Genomic DNA, 22,207 nt, shown 5'->3' on the forward strand with positions numbered 1-22,207 from the left:
CTTTGGAAGTTTTTAGGTCTGTAAAAAAGAAGTTTTTGAGGAAGAAGGAGAAGTAGTATTTATTTTTATTTTTTTTTTAGACTTTAGAAACTCAGAAGCTGATCAAATATCGGGTTAAATATCGGTGGGGTGGCCGATATCCGATATTCAGTTTTAAGGACGATACAGGCCGATACCGATAGGGGGCCGATTATATCGTGCATCCCTATTTATTATTATTATTATTTTCATCTATACTATTTATAGAATAGATAGAATAAATGGAATTCCTCTTTTCTTAGCTGATGAGCCTACAAAGCTGAGCCAAGGTCTTACCCTGACACAGGCGACTGCATTCAAGCCAAGCGCCTGAGGAATCCCACACAAACTGCTCCCTTTTCTCCTCTATGGGAATGTTGAAGGAGTAACGCACATCTGGGTTGTAAAGGTTTCCCACACACAGGACCTGTTGAAACAATGGGGTCCACACTGAGACATAATATCTTTAAACGGAGGGATTAAACTAAGTCTGTAACAACAAAGGAAACATTGTGCAGAGGTAAATATCAAAAAGAAGATTCTAATAAGTCTGCTTTGGTAAATCTAGGAGCCATGCAAAAATATTATTACCTGTAAAATTAGCTCATCCTCAATGCGGTCTGTGCAATTAATACGCTCAACTTTTGTATCTGAGCCGCTGTACTCAATGACTGTTCCCTTAAAGGTGATTTCCCTTTTGAACATCGCCACCACAAAGTTCCCATTCAGAAGGAAGTTGGACTGGCTGTCAGATAAAGCTGGAATGAGAAGGAGTTAGAAAAGTAAAGGTTATCTTTGAGCAAAAAAAAATGAAATAAAACTCATCCATGAGTTTTCTGCTGTAGTCTGAATTTTGGAAAATGTAAGTTTGATAATCTCTGGGGTTTATCTGCTTTGAGAGCCAATCTCCCATTTGGAAGAGCAAAGCTGTATGCATCATCAGAAGAGGTTTCACCCTTCTTATTTTCTCCTTTCTACAATACCAGAATAGTGCCTCTTTAGGTTTTAAATCTTGAATTGTGTATGGTTTATTCAGAAACCTTCTACCATTACTTCTTCATCCACATAAACAATATTTGTGTAAGAAACCCTACATTTTACTGTAGGTACTGTGCTGTCTATAATGTTCTTTATCTGAAGAACTCTTTGTAAAATCATCTCTTGAGGTTCTAGAGGAGTTCTTAGCACAGAGCTGGCCTCTTTCAGCTTGTCGAGCTTCTTGAAGTCATTTGCTCTGATGATGTTACCTCGAGCGATGATGGCAGAAGAGATCAAACTCTCCACAACAGACTAAGAGGAGATCATCTGCCTCTTGCAGCAAACATCTAAAACTTCCTTACAGTCTGCTCTGTCCCTTCTTATAGACTTCACAGTTGTCAGTGTCCAGGTGAACACCAAGATATTTATAGTACACTCCCACCCCCAATCGATGTTGAAGGGATTCCATTTGTTCTTGTTTTTTCTGAAATCTACAATCATCTCCTTTTTTTTCACATTCAGTATTAGATGATTGCTTCCACACCAATCCACAAAGTGGTTTACCTGCTGCCTGTACTCAGCGTCTTGCACATGTCTAATGCATCCAAAGATTTCAGAATCGTCCAAGTATTTTTGCAGATGACATGGGTCTGTCTATAGGTGCTGCACCACAAAAATATAGCAGATAACAAAATGAAAAGGATGGGTCCACACATAAGCTCCCAATTTGGTTTATTCACCACCCAAACCTACAGTAATAACAACCCCCGACCACCACCACCACCCGCTCCATTTGAATAAATCGGTCTGGGAGCTACGACTAGTCTGCGGCTCCATCTTTTTTTATTTTGTTATCTGCTGACACCATCTAGAGAACTATTGATAGGTGAAAGGCAGAGGGTGCAGCCCCATCTTCTGATCGGGTCCATGACAGATGTGAAGGATGACAAATTTGACAGGTTAAATAGAAAATTTGTATCAAGGGAGGGCAGAATGTCTATTTGACATTTGCCTGAACCAAACCTATTTAATAATGTATTCAGTTCATTGGCTTTGTCCAGACTTCCATTCGTCTGATCCTACTTTTGCATGAAGCCAGTTATCATCATATCAGTGATATGGTCCTAAAGCTTGCTTTCCAGCCTCTTCCTGAAATTCTCCTTGCGTTATCTCATCTTCCTCCCTGAAGGCTCTTTTTTTCTTGTTTAGTAGTTGCTTTAGATCACTGGTGATCTAGGGATTATTGTTGTGGAAGCATTTCACTGTTCTGGCGGAGACAGTGTTATCTACACAGAGGTTAATGTAGTCAGTGACTATCTCAATCATTGTATTGATGTCCTCTTTATGCGTCTGACAGCACATCCCAGCCTATTGCCTCAAAACAAGCTTGCAGGGCTTTCTCAGCTCTGCTTCAGCTGTCCATCTGCTTTCAGTTTGTTTTAATGCAGGGTGACTATTATAAAGGGGTTTCTATTCCAAGCAGAAAAAAAAACAAGATTTTGGTCTGATTTCCCAAAATAAGTCCTTGACATTTGCATAAAACAAGTCTTGTTTTTTCTAATACAGCAGCTGACAAATATTTGAAATATTGGCAGTGTTAAGAGTGCTAGGTGGGATTAAAATAACCAGTTATTGCCGCAAATAATTTGGCTGTGGTGTCTGTAGCTTGGCAACAATGCAACTAATGCATTACATCCATTGTCAGCAACAGCTGAAAGTGGAATCTAAATGGTTATCAACAGAATACTGGTAACCTACATGGACAAATAATATGGATGAAAACCAAGTGCCAACAGAATAGTATCTGGGTTGGAGAGACAAATCTTGACAATAACATGTCGTGGATGCAATCATCTGTTGTTAACAAGCACTGCCAACCCAGCTCCCTTAAGTTTTCCAGTCTTCATGAAATCGGTTCTTAAGGTCAGAAAGCCTGACAGAGAGACACTGTCAGGGATATGATTCTCCAGCCACATTTTAGTAAACAAAAAAAAAAACAGCATTGCTGATATTCTACCTACAGTCTTGCTAAGGATTAGAGTTCTTTTAACCTATTTCCTAAATATCTCCAAGTATCTCTACATTGCCCATGATAATTGATGAAACATAAGGTTTGTATTAGTCAAAGTTTTATTTTAGCCTTATAGATGTTAATAAGTTGTGTAAAAAAAAGAAAAAAAAAAAAGGATACATTTGCCACAATAACGGATCATAATAAATGTCCACAACAGATAAAACATCCTTTCAAATGCCATGCATCCATCAACAGAGTGGGGGCTATTATTGATGATTTTTAAAATTTTTCACAAAGAATAAAATTAATGTGACTCTTTTAAACCCCCATTATCAACACTTCCCTTCAGGTAGACCTGAAGTTTTTAGGGTAATGTCAAATAGATTTACAGAAACTAGATTTCTGCTTATTTTTCATAAATTAGCTACTGCTTTGTTGACTATCATTTGAGCTGAAAAGGTTACTTTTAGTTTACTTGTATTCATTAAACTTGTTGTTTCACCGTGACAAATATATACATAAAAAAACACTTCAAGGAATATGCTCACATTTATAAGAAACTATAAGTGAAGCAAATATTTATATCCTTAAATGTTTTTCCAAAGATTTTTTTACAGGCTAAGATAGAACATTAAAAACAATAGTTGGCATTAAAAATGAGTTACTCAGAGTCTTACTAATGACTCTCTTAAAAGAAATGCACTGCCATACAAAATAGGCCTGACCATCAAATAAAAATACAATCAAAAATGTAAGCATGGAAATAAACGCCACCGACTACTCTACCATTAAATCCTTTAAGTTCAAGTATATGTTTCCCAAGAAACGTGGACTTCATTCCAATCTAATTGTTGCTCGACAAAATAAATGTATGTGATTAATCTTGCTGATAAAACATTGTTTACACTTAACCTCACATATTGCTGGGTGCCAGCTAACCAATTATGACTGATTGTGATCTCTACGTGTCACGGCTAATATAGACGAAGAATGTGCCTTAAAACATTTACGAACACATAATCACATACATAGTGTGCATGTTATATATATAAACAACTGAACTTTCTCTTAATGCCTGACAAGCACCAGATGTGAAAGTCTATTTTCTACATAAAAAAAAAACGTTTTCAAAGCCAAAAGTGGTCTAACTGCTTTCAAATGTATACATGGTGTAAAATCTCATTGTTTTACATACAAACATTTCTTGGTTTTGTCTTAGAATTTAAAAAACAGAAGAAAGAGAGTAGAACACTAGTCAATATGAGCACAAATGGTGAGCCTCAATTAAGAAGCATGCATTGTTTTATGTACTTAGAATACTAACTAGGCACTGAAAAATTACTGCATTATTAACTTCTGATAAGAAACATTAAAACATTTCAATCTGGCATTCCAAGTTATTCTGAACTTTATATATATATACCGGTATATATATATATATATATATATATATAGTTTTATTGAATCTGGGTTTCAAAACTGAGTTGATAAAGTTTCAAAAGCAAAGTCAGAAATATATATTAGCCATGAAGAAAACTTTTCCTGACATTTTTTCTCCTACAAACAGTGGGTTGCTGGTTTGAGCCACTTCTCCATCTGATTCAGTTCCACCAATCCATCACACACATAATCACACAGTGACAGTGGCAAACTACGTTATAACCATAGCTGCCATGGGGCTCACAGACAGAGGCGCCACTGGGCCTTCTGACCACCACCAGCAGGCGATTCGGGTGAGATATCTTGCCCAAGGACACAACAACTGAAAGTTGGAGCTTTAGCCGGCAACCCAGTTGCAGGGCACTGTTGCCCCTCTGTCGAAATACCAATATAGCATTAGATCAACCATCACAAGTGAGTAATTGTGTGTGAACATATATGATACATTCTTATCAAGATATATATATTTCCATAATTTTTGGTTCAGCACCAAATGACTATAGCCTAGTTCAGCTATTTTCTCAGGTGTTTTTTAGAGAACATAAGCACATTTTTAGAATTACAGTATATCTATCAAAAATGAATAAATAAATAAATAAATAAATAAATAAATAAATAAATAAATAAATAAATAAATAAATAAATAAATAACCCTTATAATATCAATAGGTATACTTTGGCATCCTCTGGATAATACCACTTATGACGGGCTCACTACCAGAGTCATTGCATCACTAAATGTGCCTTTTTGGCAGTCAGATATAGTTAAGCCAGACCCTATAAATAGATAACTGTACATAAAGGTCTGTCAGTGTCATGATCTTGGTGCTGATGACTGGCTTGAGTGTTCATTTTATTCATCATGTCTGGCTCAGCCCAGTTTATCTTTAACACTCATCTGTGTCACCTGCTTCAGTCTCTATTTCAGTCATCAATGCCAGATTATTCGAGCCTTTGGAGAGAGTTTTCTAGCGAGTATTACTGTTTTCTGATTGCCTTATCCTGACTCGTTATGCCTTTGGACCTCTGAGCCTACCTGTTCCTGTTCTGATCCGTTTGCCTGACCTGAATTCTGCCTGTTGACCGAACCTGGATCTGATTCCTGACACCCTCCTGGATTACCCTTTGGTACCTCTTCGAATCTCTGGTCTTCTGACCTAGACTCCTGTGACTCTCCTAGATAACAGCTTTGGCTTCGCCCTCTGCCTAGATCAGATCTCCTGCCTGTTTTTTAGTCTTTGGGACTTCAACGTCTGAGGCTCTCTGGTCAGCGTTCGCCGCAACTTGCTGACAGCCCACCGGCTGGAATAAACATCCTCCTCTGGGCACGGACTGAACTTTAAGACCAGGTTAGTGACTCACATATTCATAATCTTCCTCTGCCAGATTTACATGATCACTAAACCTGTGTTTCCTGAATGCAGAGGTTCCTGTTTGCGGAGTGGCGGCCTAGTGGTTAGGCCATAGTGCTTTGAATCTTGAGGTTGTGAGTTCAATCCCCCACTCCCACAGACTGCCACTCTGGGTCCCTGAGCAAGACCCTTAACCCTACACTGCTCCCCAAGGGGATGGGTTAAATGCAGCGAATTAATTTTTAAATCCGTTGCTCTGTACTTATGACAGTGGAATGACAATAAAGTTGGATTCTATTCTATTCCTGCCTTAGATTTGCTCACTGCAGATCCATCAAAATGAAATATCATACTGTCTCTTTGTCTGAATACTGGATTCCCTGTTCTGAGCCTTGACAGTCAGATAGGTTATCTGATAAATCAGCAAATATATATGCACAGATTTCAAGACTGTCTTTAAGATTACAAGTTCTAATTTTTTTGTCTGTTTATTTGTTGTTGTTGTGTTTTTTTTTTTAGCTATTTTTTCTTCTGTGTCTAGCTCAAAAGCCAACACACACACCCACACACACCCACAGCCAATGTTGACCTATACCCCTGCTTTCCAAAGCTTGGCTTGCACATGCCTTTAAATAGCACTTATTAATGCCTCATTTATCTTTCACATGGCTGACAATCCATTTGCTACGCTAAAAAAAACTCAACCAAACCAGATGGACAAACACCCCCCCTCGTTTCCGCTATATACTCTCAACGCGTTGAAACTTGTTCATTTTTCATAATGGCTGGACACCAGCTTATTCTCTTGTTCATTCCCTTCCTGATAACTTCTCAATCTATAAGTCATACGTTTTAATAAATGGACATAGAAAGAAAAATTACTTTGACCCGTGAAAGTGCAGTGTCCCTTACAGCTCTTAAGCTTTAGGTACCGGTAATCAAATTTTAGTTTCAGACAAACTTTCATATATGGCGTTAAGAAGATTAGAAATTATCAGCTTAACGCCATATTTTGAATTTTCATGTGTCATATATTAAAATTTTACAGAAACATATAAAGCCCACTTACCGAGGTAGTTGTCATCTTCTGGTTTTCCCGAGTAGCTAACCTGTTTGATATCAATGTTAGTGGCTCCGGCTGGGATCCTCACAATTGTGTTGTACCCTACAAATAAAAAAAAAAAAAAAAAAAAAAAGTAACGAAACTTTCAGAACAATGTCAGATACTAAACATGGAAAGCTCATACTATATTTTAAATAATACCAGAAGGGAACAAAATAGTTGAAACAACATCCAAAAACATCCAGCTTTGATTACCATAATAGCTTTACTATGTTACAATAAACTCCATTCAGGGAAGACCAGTTCCCTCCACTGGGGATTTAAATTTCACACTGGGAGAAATATGAAAACTGTCGTCATCTCTAATAGCATGCAGGAGGCCTTGTTTTCAGTCCCACAGTCCTGATCATGAAATGATCTGTAATTATTCCCTGGCCTTTCCTTTTTGGCCTGTAATTACAGCTCCTGTTGTGCTGTTTTGAGATAATGCAGAAAATAGGGAGTATGTGAGAGAGAGAGGAAGTCGCCAAAAGCAAAGTGGTGACAACTCAAATGAAGGTATGAGGAGTTGATAAAACGAAGGGGAAATACATGAATATGATACAAATTCAACAGGGACAAAAATAATGGGGATAGTAAGCATAAACATATGTGGTTCTTGAGGTGGGGGGGGGGGCTCACAACCAAAAATCACCCAGACAGAACAGCATATATTGTTTTTTTTTAGCATTCATATGTTAAGCTTTTTGGTTTAGCAATAAATTGGCTTCTCTAGCCTCCTCTTTAATCAGAAACAACCCTTGTGTATATTTATATATTTATGGAACTGAAGATGTTTAAGAAGGTAATTTATGTTCATCCGTGATGTTTTAACTTAACATTTTAAATGAATAAGTTTGGAGAATAAGTCATAATGAAGTCATCTCAGGGTCTTAAGGCAAAGCTAACACCTTAAGCCACTCGGGGGCAGCACTCAGTTTACTTATCTACACCTCATCAGATGTGAGAATATTTCCAGAAAACTTGAAACCTTTTAATAGACTCCTGTTTTCTTCATAAAATAAACACCATATTATTTTACTCCTTGTTTTGCATGTCTGTTTGTTTTTATTGTTATTTTATTGGTGTTAAGTCACATTTCCTCTAAAACCGCTTTGACCTTCACTGACTTTAATAAGCCACTGGTGGCCTATAATCACGAAAGCTTAACAACTCACCACAAAAAGATTTCTTTGCACCACAGAGTAATACAGCAATGAAAATGTTACCACAGCCTATTGGTTGGTGGTGGTGGGGGGTATCATGTTTCTGAATCATGTAACATGATATCAAAACGTATTTTTAAAAATTGGTAAGCAGTGGGCATGGGTCATGTTTAAAATTACACATCTACTTAACAATATGAAAAAAAGGTTTAAAACAAAAGTTGAGAATATAAAAAAAATATATATATATATAAATATATATATATAGTTAAATATTTTAAAACAATATTTATAGAAGATTAAAAAATGTATTCAATACCTTACTAATTACAGAAGCTGAATTTAGTCGTAGTTTTCAGAAGCTTATAGCAGAATTACATGCACTAAAGTAAAGCACCATCCAACACAAGATTCAATTGATCGACATGTTTCTCACATTAACTGGACGCAGAATGATTATATGATGTGTTGTACTATGCCAAAACACATTCTGCATTCCCATACTGAAATTCATGAAGATAACTTGTTTCACTTTTTTTCATTTTTTTTTCACTGTGATTACATTTATACACTGGAAAAATGATGTAAAAATAAGTAAACATTTCTTAAATTAAGTGTATTTATCCTTAATTTGAGTCAGTAAATGAGATGTTTTGCCAATGGAATTAGTATTTTTACTCTTAAAATAAGATAATTAGATAAAATGCACCGGAAATAAGACAATGTAATTCTGTTTTCTTATTTTAAGAGTAAATTATTTTGTTCCATTGGCAAAGTGTCTCTTTTACCTCCTCAGTCCAAGAACAAATGCACTTATTTTAATAAAAAAATGACTTATATAGATTTCCATTTTTTCCAGTGTAATGTGTAGATCACAGAGCAAAAAGGAAAAAATTGGCTTAAAGGTTAATTCGTCTGTTTTTCTTTCAACTAGAAATCATTTAAAACAGCCAAGTTTTAGTTTTTTGGCAATCAAAAGAGAAAATGATCATTTTCTGCTATTTTATTGGCAAAAAAATGCTACTAATGAAGTGAGGTAATAGAAGCTCTTGTGTATTCTATGCTCCATAGAGCTAGAAAAAAAATCTCCCTCAACTTAGTAAAAAACACTTGAAATCACAGGAATTGTTAGATGAAAATACTTTAAAGTTTTTTTTTTGGAACTTTGATAACAAATAAGCATTTTGGACAGTAAGTCACTGGTGACAACTCTTTAACTAAAATACCAAACTTAATTGCAGGAACGCTCTGAGGAGGGTTGGGTAAATACTGTTAAACTCCTGACTTATCATCAAGCAATGATTATTTTGAAAAATTACATGTTTTTAAGACAAAGAACAGAGATACTGGGACCAAATACAGAAAGGTTAATAGTCCTCAAATAAGGCTTTAAGAGGTATCTAACAAAAGGAACAAAAGGGGTAGATGAGACAAGCCAAGATCCAGAAACAGAGGGATATCCTGCCTGGGCTGCACTCCCACTTGTTTTCCCCTTCTTAAAGTTAAGCCAGATTTCCAGGACTGACGTCAGTGGCTGGTTTGGCTGAATACAGTCCTCAAAACTTGTTGCCTCCAAGCAGCCAACAGAGAGCAGAAAGAAAGCTGACGGATAGAGATGCAAACGCTTAGTGTCCAACTTGCAAGAGTAAACAAGTGGAAAGCCCCACCCTGGGCTGTTTTTTGTTTGCTAATGGTTCAGCTGTGTTGTTGCCCAGACATTGAAAGAATTGGATGATGTTAGAAGTTGGCCCATACTGAAACACACCATTAAGCTAGACATTTCCAAGTAGAGGATGCCAGGTTTGTTTGCCATTGAAACTAAAGACACATTGGCTCATCAGTTTTTGGACTATATTGGCTTTAATTGTGCATTTTTAAAATTTGTCAAAGGCCTCAAAGCATGTGCTCTAAATAAACATAACCAGACATGTGTACAGTGCCTGACACAACAATGTGGCCTGTGCTGTCAAGACTATGACAATAAAGAATTGAAAATCTGTTTTGGATCATATATGTTTACTGTGCTTCACGTTGTTTTGGATGATGTTGCTGACTCCATATATCTTTAAGTGCAACACAGAAAGTTTAAATGGAGATAGTAAATTCAGCAGTAGGACTTACCATACTGGGCGTGGTTGAATGTCCCTGCCAGGGTTTTACATGAGGAGTTGTCCCCACCACACACTCCACACTTGTCATTCCTTGCCTTTGAGTTGAGAACATGGTCGCAGCCTGCTTGCTAAAAAGCCACAATGCAAGATAATATGAATCTTACACTTCACAGCATTTTCACAAAAATACCTATTAAGTAGAAAGTACCTATTCTACTTAACTTTTCTCGTGTCAGCTCTGTTTAATATAATTTGGTTAATTTCCATTGCAACTGAGTACTATTAAATATGGGAGAGATAATCATAGCAAGGCGCCCTCACAATCCAAAAAACGAAATACTAATAATGTGATGTGATTTTTAGTGACACAAACAAAACCAAACAAAGCCATAGATCTCTGTTCAGTCTTTGGCTTTTGTTAAATTACAGCGGAAAAAAATGAGAGCCAGAAAAGACTGTCGGCATCAGACCAAAGCTGTCCGTAAAAGCAGAGAAGAGGGAGGAAAGTCATGAATGACATCAAACTGAAGGTACAAGCAAGCAAAGGTTTGAGGGTAGGGTAAGCTGCGTAATCACAGTTTGGTGTAGTGGTCATATACAAAGTAAGTCAAATTTATAAATGTAATATGTAAGCTTTGACTAGCAAAACTCCCCCCTTCCTGTTTTCATCACAGTGAATTGTAACCAGTTCCAGATTTGTGTTACTAGTTGAAAAAATAATGAAAAAAGGCCATTATAAGACACCAAACAACCTGAACCTTGGAAAGACAAGAGAAACACTAAGAAACATTCTTCTGAATGAAAGCAGACCTTTTGGACAGAATTTTTAAAACTCAAAAATCTGAAATTTGGCAAGTAAAAGCAATGCTGATTAAATTGCAGCAAATCCATCATATTCTACCCCTTTAAACTTTCAACTTTTGTAAAATGGAACATTGATGTTTACATATACTAATGTTCCATGCTTAATTTGATAAACTACAGTATAATCATTTTGACTTGGCTTCAAAATAAGGATAAAACCATGTTATTTCCCCTAGGCTACATTATATATGTCCCCCATATGTACATTATATATTTAAATGTTGGATAGTTTTTAAAGAAAAAAGAGTTTCCAAAAAAAAACAACCACAAACCTCTGATCAGTGCAGAATGGTAACCAAGAAAAGTTTAGCTAAAAAGATGCATATCAGATCTAAAAGCATGTTAAGATTGCAAGTGTTGGCTTCCCTGCAGCTATGATACATGTTAGGAATATTTAAGCTTGTGTTTATGTCTGAAAATGTAAAATGTGTTAAAGAGGAAAAATAAACATGTAGACATACTCTGCAGAGGCCTTGAACGCAGATGTCGTAAGTGTCTGGACCACACGGAGTGCCATCCACCACACGGTCCTTCAGCTGATAGTAAGCCATGGTGCCAGCAACCCGGCAAAAAAGCTTACAGCGATCCTTCATCAGTACTGAATGAGAACGAAACAAAAAAAAGGACAGAAATGCTGATTCTAAACTAATGCCATAATAAAGACTTAGACATGACTTGTATGCCATTAGAAATTTGTAACACTTTTTTTTTCTTTTTTTGCAAATGTCAGCAAAGCATTGAAGCCAAAGGATGGTTTGGTCCTTGGATGAAAGCCACTTTTTGTCTGACAGAACAATGTCTCCAGAGTTTGCCTTGTTTGCTTGTAGAGCATCAATTAGATGAGTGAATCAACCGCAGTAAATTTACCAGATGGTAATCCTATGGGTTGTCCATCTAGTCAAGTTGCAGCTGCATGTTGCTGGGGGTTTGTTTTGATGGGGCTGCATGCGGCTTTTACAGCATTTTCTGACACCGACTTAAAATTTTCTCCCAATTCTTGCACTGCAGATCCTGGAACTAGTGATGTGTCCAGACTATAAAGTGATTTAAAGCTCATAATGTGTAGCAGATCCTTAAAAGAGCAATGTCAGGGGTTAGTACAGTTCATTCTTTAATCGAGCTTAAATGCTTGTCTGTGTGTTTCTAAATTTTGGGGAATTTGGAAAAGAAGATTCTACCTTTTTCGAAGGAACACATTTGTATACTTAAAGCTTGGTTTATGCTTAAAGCATCTATGAGGTCCATGGGGCCAAATTCTGTAATTTTGGGCTTTCCCTGCCGTGCATGTGGACGAGCACCTAAGAAGATGTTTAACTAATAGCATTTAAGATTAAAATGTATGTAGCTGTCAAAACAAGTGCATTGATACAAGGAATCCAGATGCAATGACAAACTAATAATGCATACTAATAATGGTTAACACTAGGTGGGGCACAAAACAACAGTAAAATATGTTCATGCTTACCAAAATTAGATATGTCAATTTTGTTTTGTTACTTTATGTGACTTTTAAGCACTGCAACATTTGTTCTACACCTGTGTGTTTACTTACTGCCGCTGTACTTTGGGACCCATCTGACAGAGGGAGGTAGACCGTTGATATTAAAGTGCTTGCCGTCAAATTGAGAACATTGCTCTTCTCGGAAATCCTTCTTTCCTCGTGGACATGGCTCAGTGTTGCAGGAGCGGAACTTCATCCTGCGGCCCACGCAGAATCTCCCACCATTTCTTGGCCTACAAGCAGAAGATTAAGATCGCAGAACCCATGGTGGCTTTTTCTTTGTTTATATATATATATATATATATATATATATATATATATATATATATATATATATATATATATATATATAATGCAGCCATGTCTTTCTTACTTACTCAGGTTTGTTGCAATCTCTGGTAGTGCTCCTTGTCCCACCACCACAGGACCTGGAGCAAACACTGTAGGGCCCCCAAGGACCCCACTCTCCGTTCACAGCCTGCATGTCCAACTCCTTGTTGATACACATCCCATGTTTGCAATACTGCATGTAAAAACAAACGCACAGGCAATTGTGTCAACAACTGTGGAGGCGAATGTTGCAATAAGGAACACCAACAGAGAAGAGGTGCCAGTCCTGGGCACCACTTCAATATCATCTAAATACAGACTTAAAATAATACTTTACCACAAATCATCCTTTAGCCATTTCCTAAAATGTATCCAATTTACTTCTAAAAGGACTAAGGCTGCCCTGACATTAAGTCTACGGCAGGCGTGTTTTCCTTTGTGTGTAACTAAATTCCCCGCTGAATGACTCAGATATCAGGGGGTCCTGTTTGCTGAAAGAATGCAGGACAAGACGCCGTCTGTCTGGGTACGTAACCCGCCGCCTGCACACACAGGTGGTGGGCAGTGGCACTGTGATAAGGAAACTCTGGAGATTTGATAACAAGGGGGACAAAATGTATTACTAGCTCAACATCAGCAACTACCTTCTCCTGCTCAGTAAAAGTAACTAAACTGATAGCCATAAAGTGAAAGAGCACTGGTACCTGTTTTACATGTAACATTTATTCCTAGGATATGACATCATACCTAAGAACATGCTTATAAGCGAGACACACTGTCTGAACTTAATCCTTGCTAGATGGTATGCAATTAGTGTTTTTTTTTCTTTCATTCTGCAGTATTAATATTTTCAAAATGCACCAAATCACCTCAGAGAGCATCTGAACATGTCTGTGCATCAATAGTCAGCCAGTTGGAAAATATTGTTTGCATACAGTGAATTCACTATATGTAAAAGTGATTTCTAAGGGCAATAGTGCTCTTCAATGTGGATGTTATCATGCCATGAAGAAGTCAGGTATACTTAGGATAAGTGAAGCTCAGGCCTTCTACAGATCAAGAAAGACTTAAACTTAAAGCAGGTAACAGGAAAGCTTGATGACATGAAGACAACTTGCTTTATTAGTTTGAGAATTCAACCTCTTTGATCAAACAGCTTGGATAAGGAAATGTTTACAGTAAGGTTAGGAGATTTATCGACTTTATCAAGTAATCAGATTTGTTGTTTATGAGAAATACCGTTTGGAAAATTGATTTTTTTTTCACCTATGCACTCCAAAAGTAAGTTAGGAAGACTGGGAGATCAGAAATTAGCATTTGATCTTTGCATCTCTAATTTCAATAATGTAAATCAAAAAGAGAAATGGAAACATGTCAACATATCTACTTTGGGATATCAAATGTAGGAGATATTGGATGTATGTTTCATTAGAAATATAAACAGTTTTGACTTTGAAATGAAATCAATTATGAATGATTGCAAAGAGAATCACCAAATATTTCTACAAAACCTGTCACTACTGCATCTTCCTTGAACACTTGGTTTCCACTTTTCTTAAAAACCAGAGATTTTAATGGTTGTGTGTTACATCTGTGCACATTCACAGACAGGTGTTAGGGGTTGCACGAGTTGCAAATGTTTACAACGTCAAGATTTGTTTTCACAATTTTTGGCCCAGTCCTTAAGTCTGAGCCAACAGGAAATGCTAACATCAAGTGATCATTTTGTTGTAGCATTTTCTATCTAGATTTGGAACAGTAATTTATCAAACGGCGCTGACAAGAATGTGAAGAAGCGTTATTCCACACAGTAAAAAAGTGAAAAATAAATTTATGTCATTGCTAGCTGAGCATCAACAAAAAGAAAACACAAAAAAGAGTCCCTTCCAAAGGCTTGTATACTCCTTTTCTATTCCACGCTGTCATTTAATGTTACAATATGACCAGGATTTCACATAATAGATAAACACAAAGTGCATGAGATTGAAGGGAAGAAAAAAAGCATGCATCCCATACTGCACTTTTTTAAACAAAATTCTAATATCTGATGTGTATATATAAAATGTATAATCTTTTAATGCAATTGCAGTTGCTAGTGTTTCCTGTAAGAGAAATTTTTTTTTTTTTTTGCCACTGTCTCATTCAATAAATAGAATAACACAAGTTTAGTCAAAGGACAATCAGACTTCCTAAATAGCATCTTTGTCTTAGCATAGATTCTCATCTGGCTTCACGACGGGAACTCAAGATGTTTTAACTGTTTGAAATGCTTTTATCTAATCCATTTTGTTGTAGTCATTACTGGAAACTGATTGTTGTTCTACCATAATGAGAACCTCTGCTTCAGTCTGGAGTATTTTGCAGTCCCTAACAGTTTCTCTACAAGGATTCTCCTATACTGTATGTCATCTCCATACATCCTTCCATTAACTTTGATCAGTTCCCCCATTCCTACTGACAAAAAAAAAGTTTTATCCACAGATTAACAACCTAGTTAAACAGCGGAGTTGGTGTGTGCAGAATGCAGAATTTTCAGTAACAAGTCGGGGGGGGGAACGCAGTCATTCTTATTAGATGAAAACACTTTCTTCCAAATTTTTGCTGTGTTTCCTCCAGAGCTTTCTGGAACCTAAAACATCATTGTACAGCTTTCCTTTTTTTCTGACCATACTTTCACAAATGCAAGATAAATGGAGGGGGGAAAAAATAGTATTTTCCTCTCAATAGATTCCTCCACCTGAGCTCTGAAACTCTGCAGTTCCCCCAAAGTCACCCTCTTTGTCTATAATTAATGTTTTCTTTTAACAGCCTCAAAGTTCAAGTAGATGGTAGGGATGCAAACAAATAATTGACTTATAATTAATTGCAGATTAATGATTTATTAGATTAAAATTTATTATATCTGATTAATTGATAACATCTGCTAAAACTAATTTTATTCGGTGTTGATGGTGTAGAGGGTCTTCTTATTCATTCCTAAGTGGAGCCTCACTCAATTTACAAAAGAAGAAATGCCTGAGCAGAGGAATGCTAGAGCAGAATCATAGATTGATCCAGATTAATACACAATATAACAAGAATTCAAAATAAACTTAATGTGGGTTGATTTGTAAATATAAACACTCAATAAACTCCTTAAAGTATCACAGAAAAAACGGAAAATTTAAGGAGCAAATTAACTTCTGTGCTTGGAAAATGAGGATGCTGGGAAAAAAGTAAAGGGCATAACTTTAGTTACATGAAAGAAAGAGACATGCTACAGCAGCAATAAGGACATTAAATGGCTGAGGCTTTTGTGTGTTGAAAATGTTTTGTCTTATAAATATGGGCACTTTTAAATTAATCATTAGTTTAGAGGTGAAATCAATCAACTATTGATTAATCCAGTTGATAATTGTTGATAATTCCTAGAAGATGCCAACATTCGGTAGGTTAAGAGTTGCATATTTTCAATTTTGAATAGTCCTCCGTGAGATGTTGAAAGTTTTAATGTTGGAATTATACTCTATAATAATGCACTATAACCACAATAACTCCTGTAAAAAGCACTGTGCAGCTATATTATAGTTTTTTTTTTTTTATTTATTGACTGTGCAATATTCTGTGCAATATGCTGAATGTGCAATAAATGTGAATAGAATAGTCATACCACTACCTCACCGTTTTTCCTTACCTACTACACTTTAACGTAAAAGTAAATCCACCTGTATATAAGCCACCCGGATTGTACATATGTCACCTCAAACCTCTGTGGTACTACCTTGTATTTTTTTATTTTCTTATTTTTTATTTCTTATTTTTATTTTGTTTTTCATTATGTGCAATACGTGTACACTTGCACCTTAATCCCTTTTTATATTGATATACTGTATATACCTGGATATACTCTCTCTCTCTCTCTCTCTATATATATATATATATATATATATATATATATTGTTTATTCTTCTTAATGCACCTTTTTCCTCATTGTTTGCACCTTCTTCTTTATTTACTATGCCAATATGTGACAAGTGAATATCTCCGCTGTGAGATCAATAAAGCTCATCTAATCTATACAAATAAATAGACATAAATCGTTATTTCCTCATTCCTTTTTAAAGTTTAGATTTGAGTCTGTCTGATGGAGAATTTCCTCCTCAGATTGATTTTTGACATACTGAGACAAATCGCAAAATAAAAACCTTTGTAAATCGTAACAATTCATTGTTTGATATATTAAAATATCAATGACCCCATTTAACTATGAGAATAACTGTTTATGAGCCATTTTATATTCTAAACATTGCTTTCCACTTCCTAAATAAGCATTGTGAAGCCTGTGGGATATTAAAAAGTTAAAATCACATTATTTTTATGAAAAGTTTACAGTAGAGTTTTCCTCCATTCACAGATCCCCTCCCCCAAACATACTTAGTGACTTGAAACCCAGACCTTAGCATCTCTTATTCATTTCCACCCATCCCCCTTATCTTCCGTATGGGAAATCGCCAAAGCCACGTAGAGACCACCACAGTGCAACCAGGGAGCAGGGCCCAAAAAGCTGTCAAACACAAGGAGGACTGTCTGTCACAGAGCACCAACAGACTTTGTAAGCCTCTGTGGCATTCCGCTATCCATGCTGACAGACTGTGTTTACAGCCATTTTGTATGGCTTGAAAAGGTGTTTTTAGAGGAGAAAAAAAAAGGAGACAAAAGGGCAACAGAAAGGGGAAAAAAAAAACATCTGTGAGAGGTGATCTGTGAGCATGTGAACAAGTGTGAGTGTGCACAGGTCTGAATGTGTGTTAGAAGGAGGGAATGAATGAATGCTGAGGGGTCTGGAGACATCTGGGGGCCATGCACAGTTCCAATTAGCCTCTTTCTAAAAGAGTGCAAACACACTTTAAAAACACTAAGGTGGAAAGCACTCTGCAAAGTTCAAACAAGCAGTACAGGCGCTTTCCAAGAAAGATTGACAAACTTTGCACTCAGTTGGGTATATTGTGAGACATTTGAAGGTCCTGTGAGAGAAGCAAAGCCAGCTGTGACAAACGTGTGTTAAATTAAGAGTTCCATGCTGCCTTACCGATACATTTCATGTGTTGAATCAAAAAAGGGGGATTTGGGCTATAAATGCATCCTGCATTTTCCCCATTAGGAAATTCATAAACATTATAATCACTTGGTTCTGAGCTAAAATTTAAGAAGCCTAAAATGCATCAGTTGGACGTATGAAAGAGAATGATTCTATACAAGTTAAATGCAAGAGGGAGCAATGACTACAATAGCATCTGTTCTGAGCTTTTCAGCTTGCTTGTTTGAAAGCGGTCTGTAATTGTCATGAAGCTACAGTAGAGAGCACCTCACCCCAAAGCCATACATCACTGCAGGAATGAGAAGGCAGCAGGCTCCGCTCTTTCATTTCAGCGCTGCTGTTTCCAAAATACATCACCTTTCATGTTGTTGTGTTGTTCTCCTGGCTGTGGATAGGGAGTACTCTTTAACCTCCAGCTACGGCTTGGGAATGATGTGTGTGCTTATGTCTAACTGCTAACAAGAGCCTTCTGTCTGATAGAAACATAATAATACCTAGAGTCAAATATCAACCTGGCAGATTATAATCCACATATTTTAGCATTTCACCTGAGAACATGGAGGGTGTATTCAAGTTAGAAGTGCTTTGGTCAAGATGTTTGGCCCAGACCAATGCCTCATTTTTAATTTTTTTAACTCAAATTGCTCTTTTTGCAGTTTGACTATAACTTATAGCAAAGCCAAACGGGAATATTTGTCAGAAATGACTGCGACAGGACAGAGAACAGTCCCGGAAATAGAGGGTGGCTACTATAGGAGTCCTGCATGAAGCACCACTGCTTTAGCCTGGTGAGACCATCCTGATCTTGCGAGCTTTAAAGGTTTCACTCGCAGATCAGTCTGGAGACTCTCCGTTAAAGAAAATTTGGAGCCGTTCACCAAACGAACGTCCAATCAGCGTTGGCTTTGAGGCGGGTTGAGGTGTGACGCAACAATTCAGTCTAAAGAACATGGCGGCTTCAGCCGATGAAGCTACCGTTAGCGTGGCTATCGAGCAAGTTTTATCGGAATTACAGAGTATTTCTTCACTGAAAGAAGAGCAAAACACTGCTCTGGAGGCTTTTCTCAGAGGAAAAGATGTTTTTGCTCTTCTCCCGACTGGTTTCGGCAAGAGTAGCCTGGCTGTTAGTACGTCATATGCTTCGTTGATCTGATTGGTTTATTTGGCCCGTCTATCACCAACATAGGCCAATCAGCTAACCAGTATTTTCGCCCCTTCCCAAAATTACTTCAACGGAAGGTTTCCAGATGGATATGCGGAGCAACTTCATCTGGCGGAGTCAGGTTACCACTGCTTTGCATATTTAGGCTGTTATTACATAATCTTTTAAAATTTAAAGAGAAGCTCTTTAGTATACGTAGATTTAAAAACTTTTAATAGGTGATTTTGTGATTCTGTTGGAGAATGTGTCCATTAAGCAGAAAAAGAGTCATTGCTTACTAGCATACGGCATTGCTACTCTACAGACAATAGAACAGATTTAGAATAGAATAGGAAATCCCTTTAAAGTCCTACAGTGGGTAAATTGTGGCGTTACAGCAGAAAAAGGTTATAGCAGAAGTGGACCCACAATGTGGACCAGAAAAAGTGTATAGAAATAACAGTATAAGTGACTGAGGTTCAACACTGCATTTACAACTACGATGGCTGGCTAAGTCCAAAGGGATTTGGGTCGGACCGAAGCAGGTTTTTATTCATACTTAGTCCTATTGTTTGGTCTGGACCAAAGTTTGCTGGTCCTCTTTCACTGCACAACAGGTCTGGAGCAAACTATGATGCGTTTAAAGCAAACCAAATGTATGTAGGTGTGAAAACACTAAGAGAAGAGACACTAAATATGTCAAATAACAGCTGTTATTTCAGAGCGAATTTACATATTTTTTTATAATTTTTACTTTTTTATTAATTAGATGTAACTGTTTGTTTTCTAGTACAAAGGGTGTGAAGTAAAGGAAGAGAAACAACAGAAAACAGAGGAAGGAAAGAGAGAAATGACTGTGACCTGAAGCAAACTCGCCTTTTATCCCCTAGCCTGGTTTCCCAAGTTCAGTCTACCTCTCTATAATTCATACATGCGGCACATCTTGTAAAGAAATGCAAAGGGTGTCATTAGATGGAAAGAGCAGTGTGGCTGAATCAGCTGTTACCCTCACATGCACCTCAAGGCTTTACTTTTACTGCTGGGGTGTTTTTCTTATTATCCTTAAAACATGCACCTGAGATTTTTGAAGCTAGTATCTCAAAGGAACTGCTTATTGAAACTGGCATCAAAACTGTTCAATTTCAATGCTAAGATTCTTAACTTTCCATTGTTATCGATCAAATCTGCTGGTGTATTTCTCCAATAGTCCTAGGTGAGAGTTGTTTTGTAGTTATTGTTACTCCATTATACATATTACTTATTCTAATAAAAACATGTTTCTTTATTTTTATCATAAAATATAAATTCATCAACAACAAATAACTATTTTAGATAACATCTACCAATCTTTAATGACTATAATTAATAATTTAGATGATTAATTATAGATTATTAACCACATCTTGCAGTAATATGGATATTTAAACCAGTTTTGGACCTTGGTTTAAATTAACCTCTAGTTAATCTCAGCAATTTTTATTTACAATTTAAATTGGTTATTAACATTTAACAACCAAACCACCGGAAATCTCTGTATAATCAAGCTCTTAGCACAAAAAGGGTAGTTTAGCAATAGCTATCTGAGGCAGCAGATCAATGAAATAAAATAAACACAAACAAAGGACACACAACCAGCAGCAAATATCAAATAAATGCCTGATTGCTACACCCTAATTGGTTATTTCTTTCACCTGCTGTTTTCCCTCCATGCCACAATTATCATTTATTCCTCTCACCTGTTTCCTTTGCTCTATATTCTGTTCAGCCTGAGCCTTCAGGGACAGATCATTAGATTTTGTTTTCTGTTTAGTTCTGTTTTTTCCAAGGTCCATGTCCTGGATCCTGGTGGCCAGTGGAAAGAGGGTTTTGTGTCTGTCTCCTCTCCTAATCGTCCACTTTTCCTCCCTTGCTGAGTCCTCTGGGTTTTTTGGCTCTAGGGAGGATCAGTTTTTATTCCAGTAAGCCTGGCTCCAAGGTGGAAACCAGTTTAATTGTCCTGCTCAAGTTATGGTTTCACGTTCTGTCTCTGCTACCCTCTACCACTAAGCCTGCCCTTCTGCACCTGATCCTGTCTGCTCCTATGTGTGTCCGCCTGGTCACGCTTCCGGACTCTGTTGGACTGCTGCACCGGGGACACCCAGAGTGTCCCCGGTGCAGCAGTCCAGCAACCCTAACCCTACCTCTTGCCCCTTTGTAACCCTAACTCTTCAGCGGCTGAAGAGTGACGCAGTCCATCTCCCTGTCCATGGAGATGGACTGGACTGTTTAATCAGGTAACTGGTCACTAACCTGTGTTTCTCCCACAGAGTGTCTGAGATTGGGTGGTGCCCTGCCCCCCTCCTGCAGCAGCCACCAATCACAGATCTTAGCAGCTCCACTTTAGTTTCAGTTTGTTTATGTTTTTGTTCTAATAAATGTTTTGAACTTTCCTACTGGCTGTCTCACCTTGAATACTGGGTCCATCCTGCCCGGTTCTATGACAATAAATCCTGCTGGAGCAGATAGCAGCATTAAAATCTATTTCCAATTAAGCCTGCCCAGACGGGGTAAAAGTAGCAAAGAAAAACAAAGATTTTACTTTTTGTTGCTATTTTATTCATTCTAATAGAGAAGAAGCTTAGGGGTCCTCATGGCAGCTTGTGGAGAAGCAGCAGGCTTGGTTCAGGAAAAAAGTGGAAAAGCAGGCTGCCGCAATTTTTGGCTCATGCATAGTTGTAGCTTCAAGGACGAAGAGCAGGCTGCTACAGTTCTCTTTTGGCGGCGGGCGGCATCCTTCCTGGCTTTAATTCGGTGTGTTTTACAGCACAAAGGGGACGAGGCAGGGTACGCTGTCCAAGTTGCAACAGCAGCTTGGATGGCGGCTTTCAGGCTAGTTAGTTAGTTGGCAGCAACGAGGGGGCAGTCAAACGAGCAGCCTACATGGTTCTTTCTGCGGTTGCAGTTTTGCCATCACAAGAGGTCCCAAAAAACAACCAGGTACTCTGACAGCTTCAGAAATAAAGGGACAATCGTCATCTTGAAATATTCGGGTCTTCCCTATTTCAGTCAAAACATAGGTAGAGATGTCTCAAAATGGCTTTGTTAATGCAGATTCCAAGCTTTAAGAAACTTCT

At 37.4% G+C, this 22,207-nt stretch overlaps 1 protein-coding gene across 1 annotated transcript in view; it reads right to left on the reverse strand.

The window, feature by feature from the left end:
• adamts20 (ADAM metallopeptidase with thrombospondin type 1 motif 20) overlaps nucleotides 1-22,207 on the reverse strand; it is a 134,184-nt gene that overhangs the window by 54,344 nt on the left and 57,633 nt on the right. The window contains exons 12-18 of the mRNA XM_015382335.1: nucleotides 12,924-13,069; nucleotides 12,598-12,779; nucleotides 11,507-11,643; nucleotides 10,192-10,309; nucleotides 6,872-6,967; nucleotides 610-776; nucleotides 316-445 (exon numbers count right to left, since the gene is read on the reverse strand). Of these exons, the coding sequence (XP_015237821.1) occupies nucleotides 316-445; nucleotides 610-776; nucleotides 6,872-6,967; nucleotides 10,192-10,309; nucleotides 11,507-11,643; nucleotides 12,598-12,779; nucleotides 12,924-13,069 (976 nt within the window). The remainder of the gene's footprint in view (nucleotides 1-315; nucleotides 446-609; nucleotides 777-6,871; nucleotides 6,968-10,191; nucleotides 10,310-11,506; nucleotides 11,644-12,597; nucleotides 12,780-12,923; nucleotides 13,070-22,207) is intronic.

This window comes from Cyprinodon variegatus, unplaced genomic scaffold (genome assembly GCF_000732505.1).
Source record: "Cyprinodon variegatus isolate N-32 unplaced genomic scaffold, C_variegatus-1.0 Scaffold255, whole genome shotgun sequence".
Classification (NCBI taxonomy): Eukaryota; Metazoa; Chordata; class Actinopteri; order Cyprinodontiformes; family Cyprinodontidae; genus Cyprinodon; species Cyprinodon variegatus.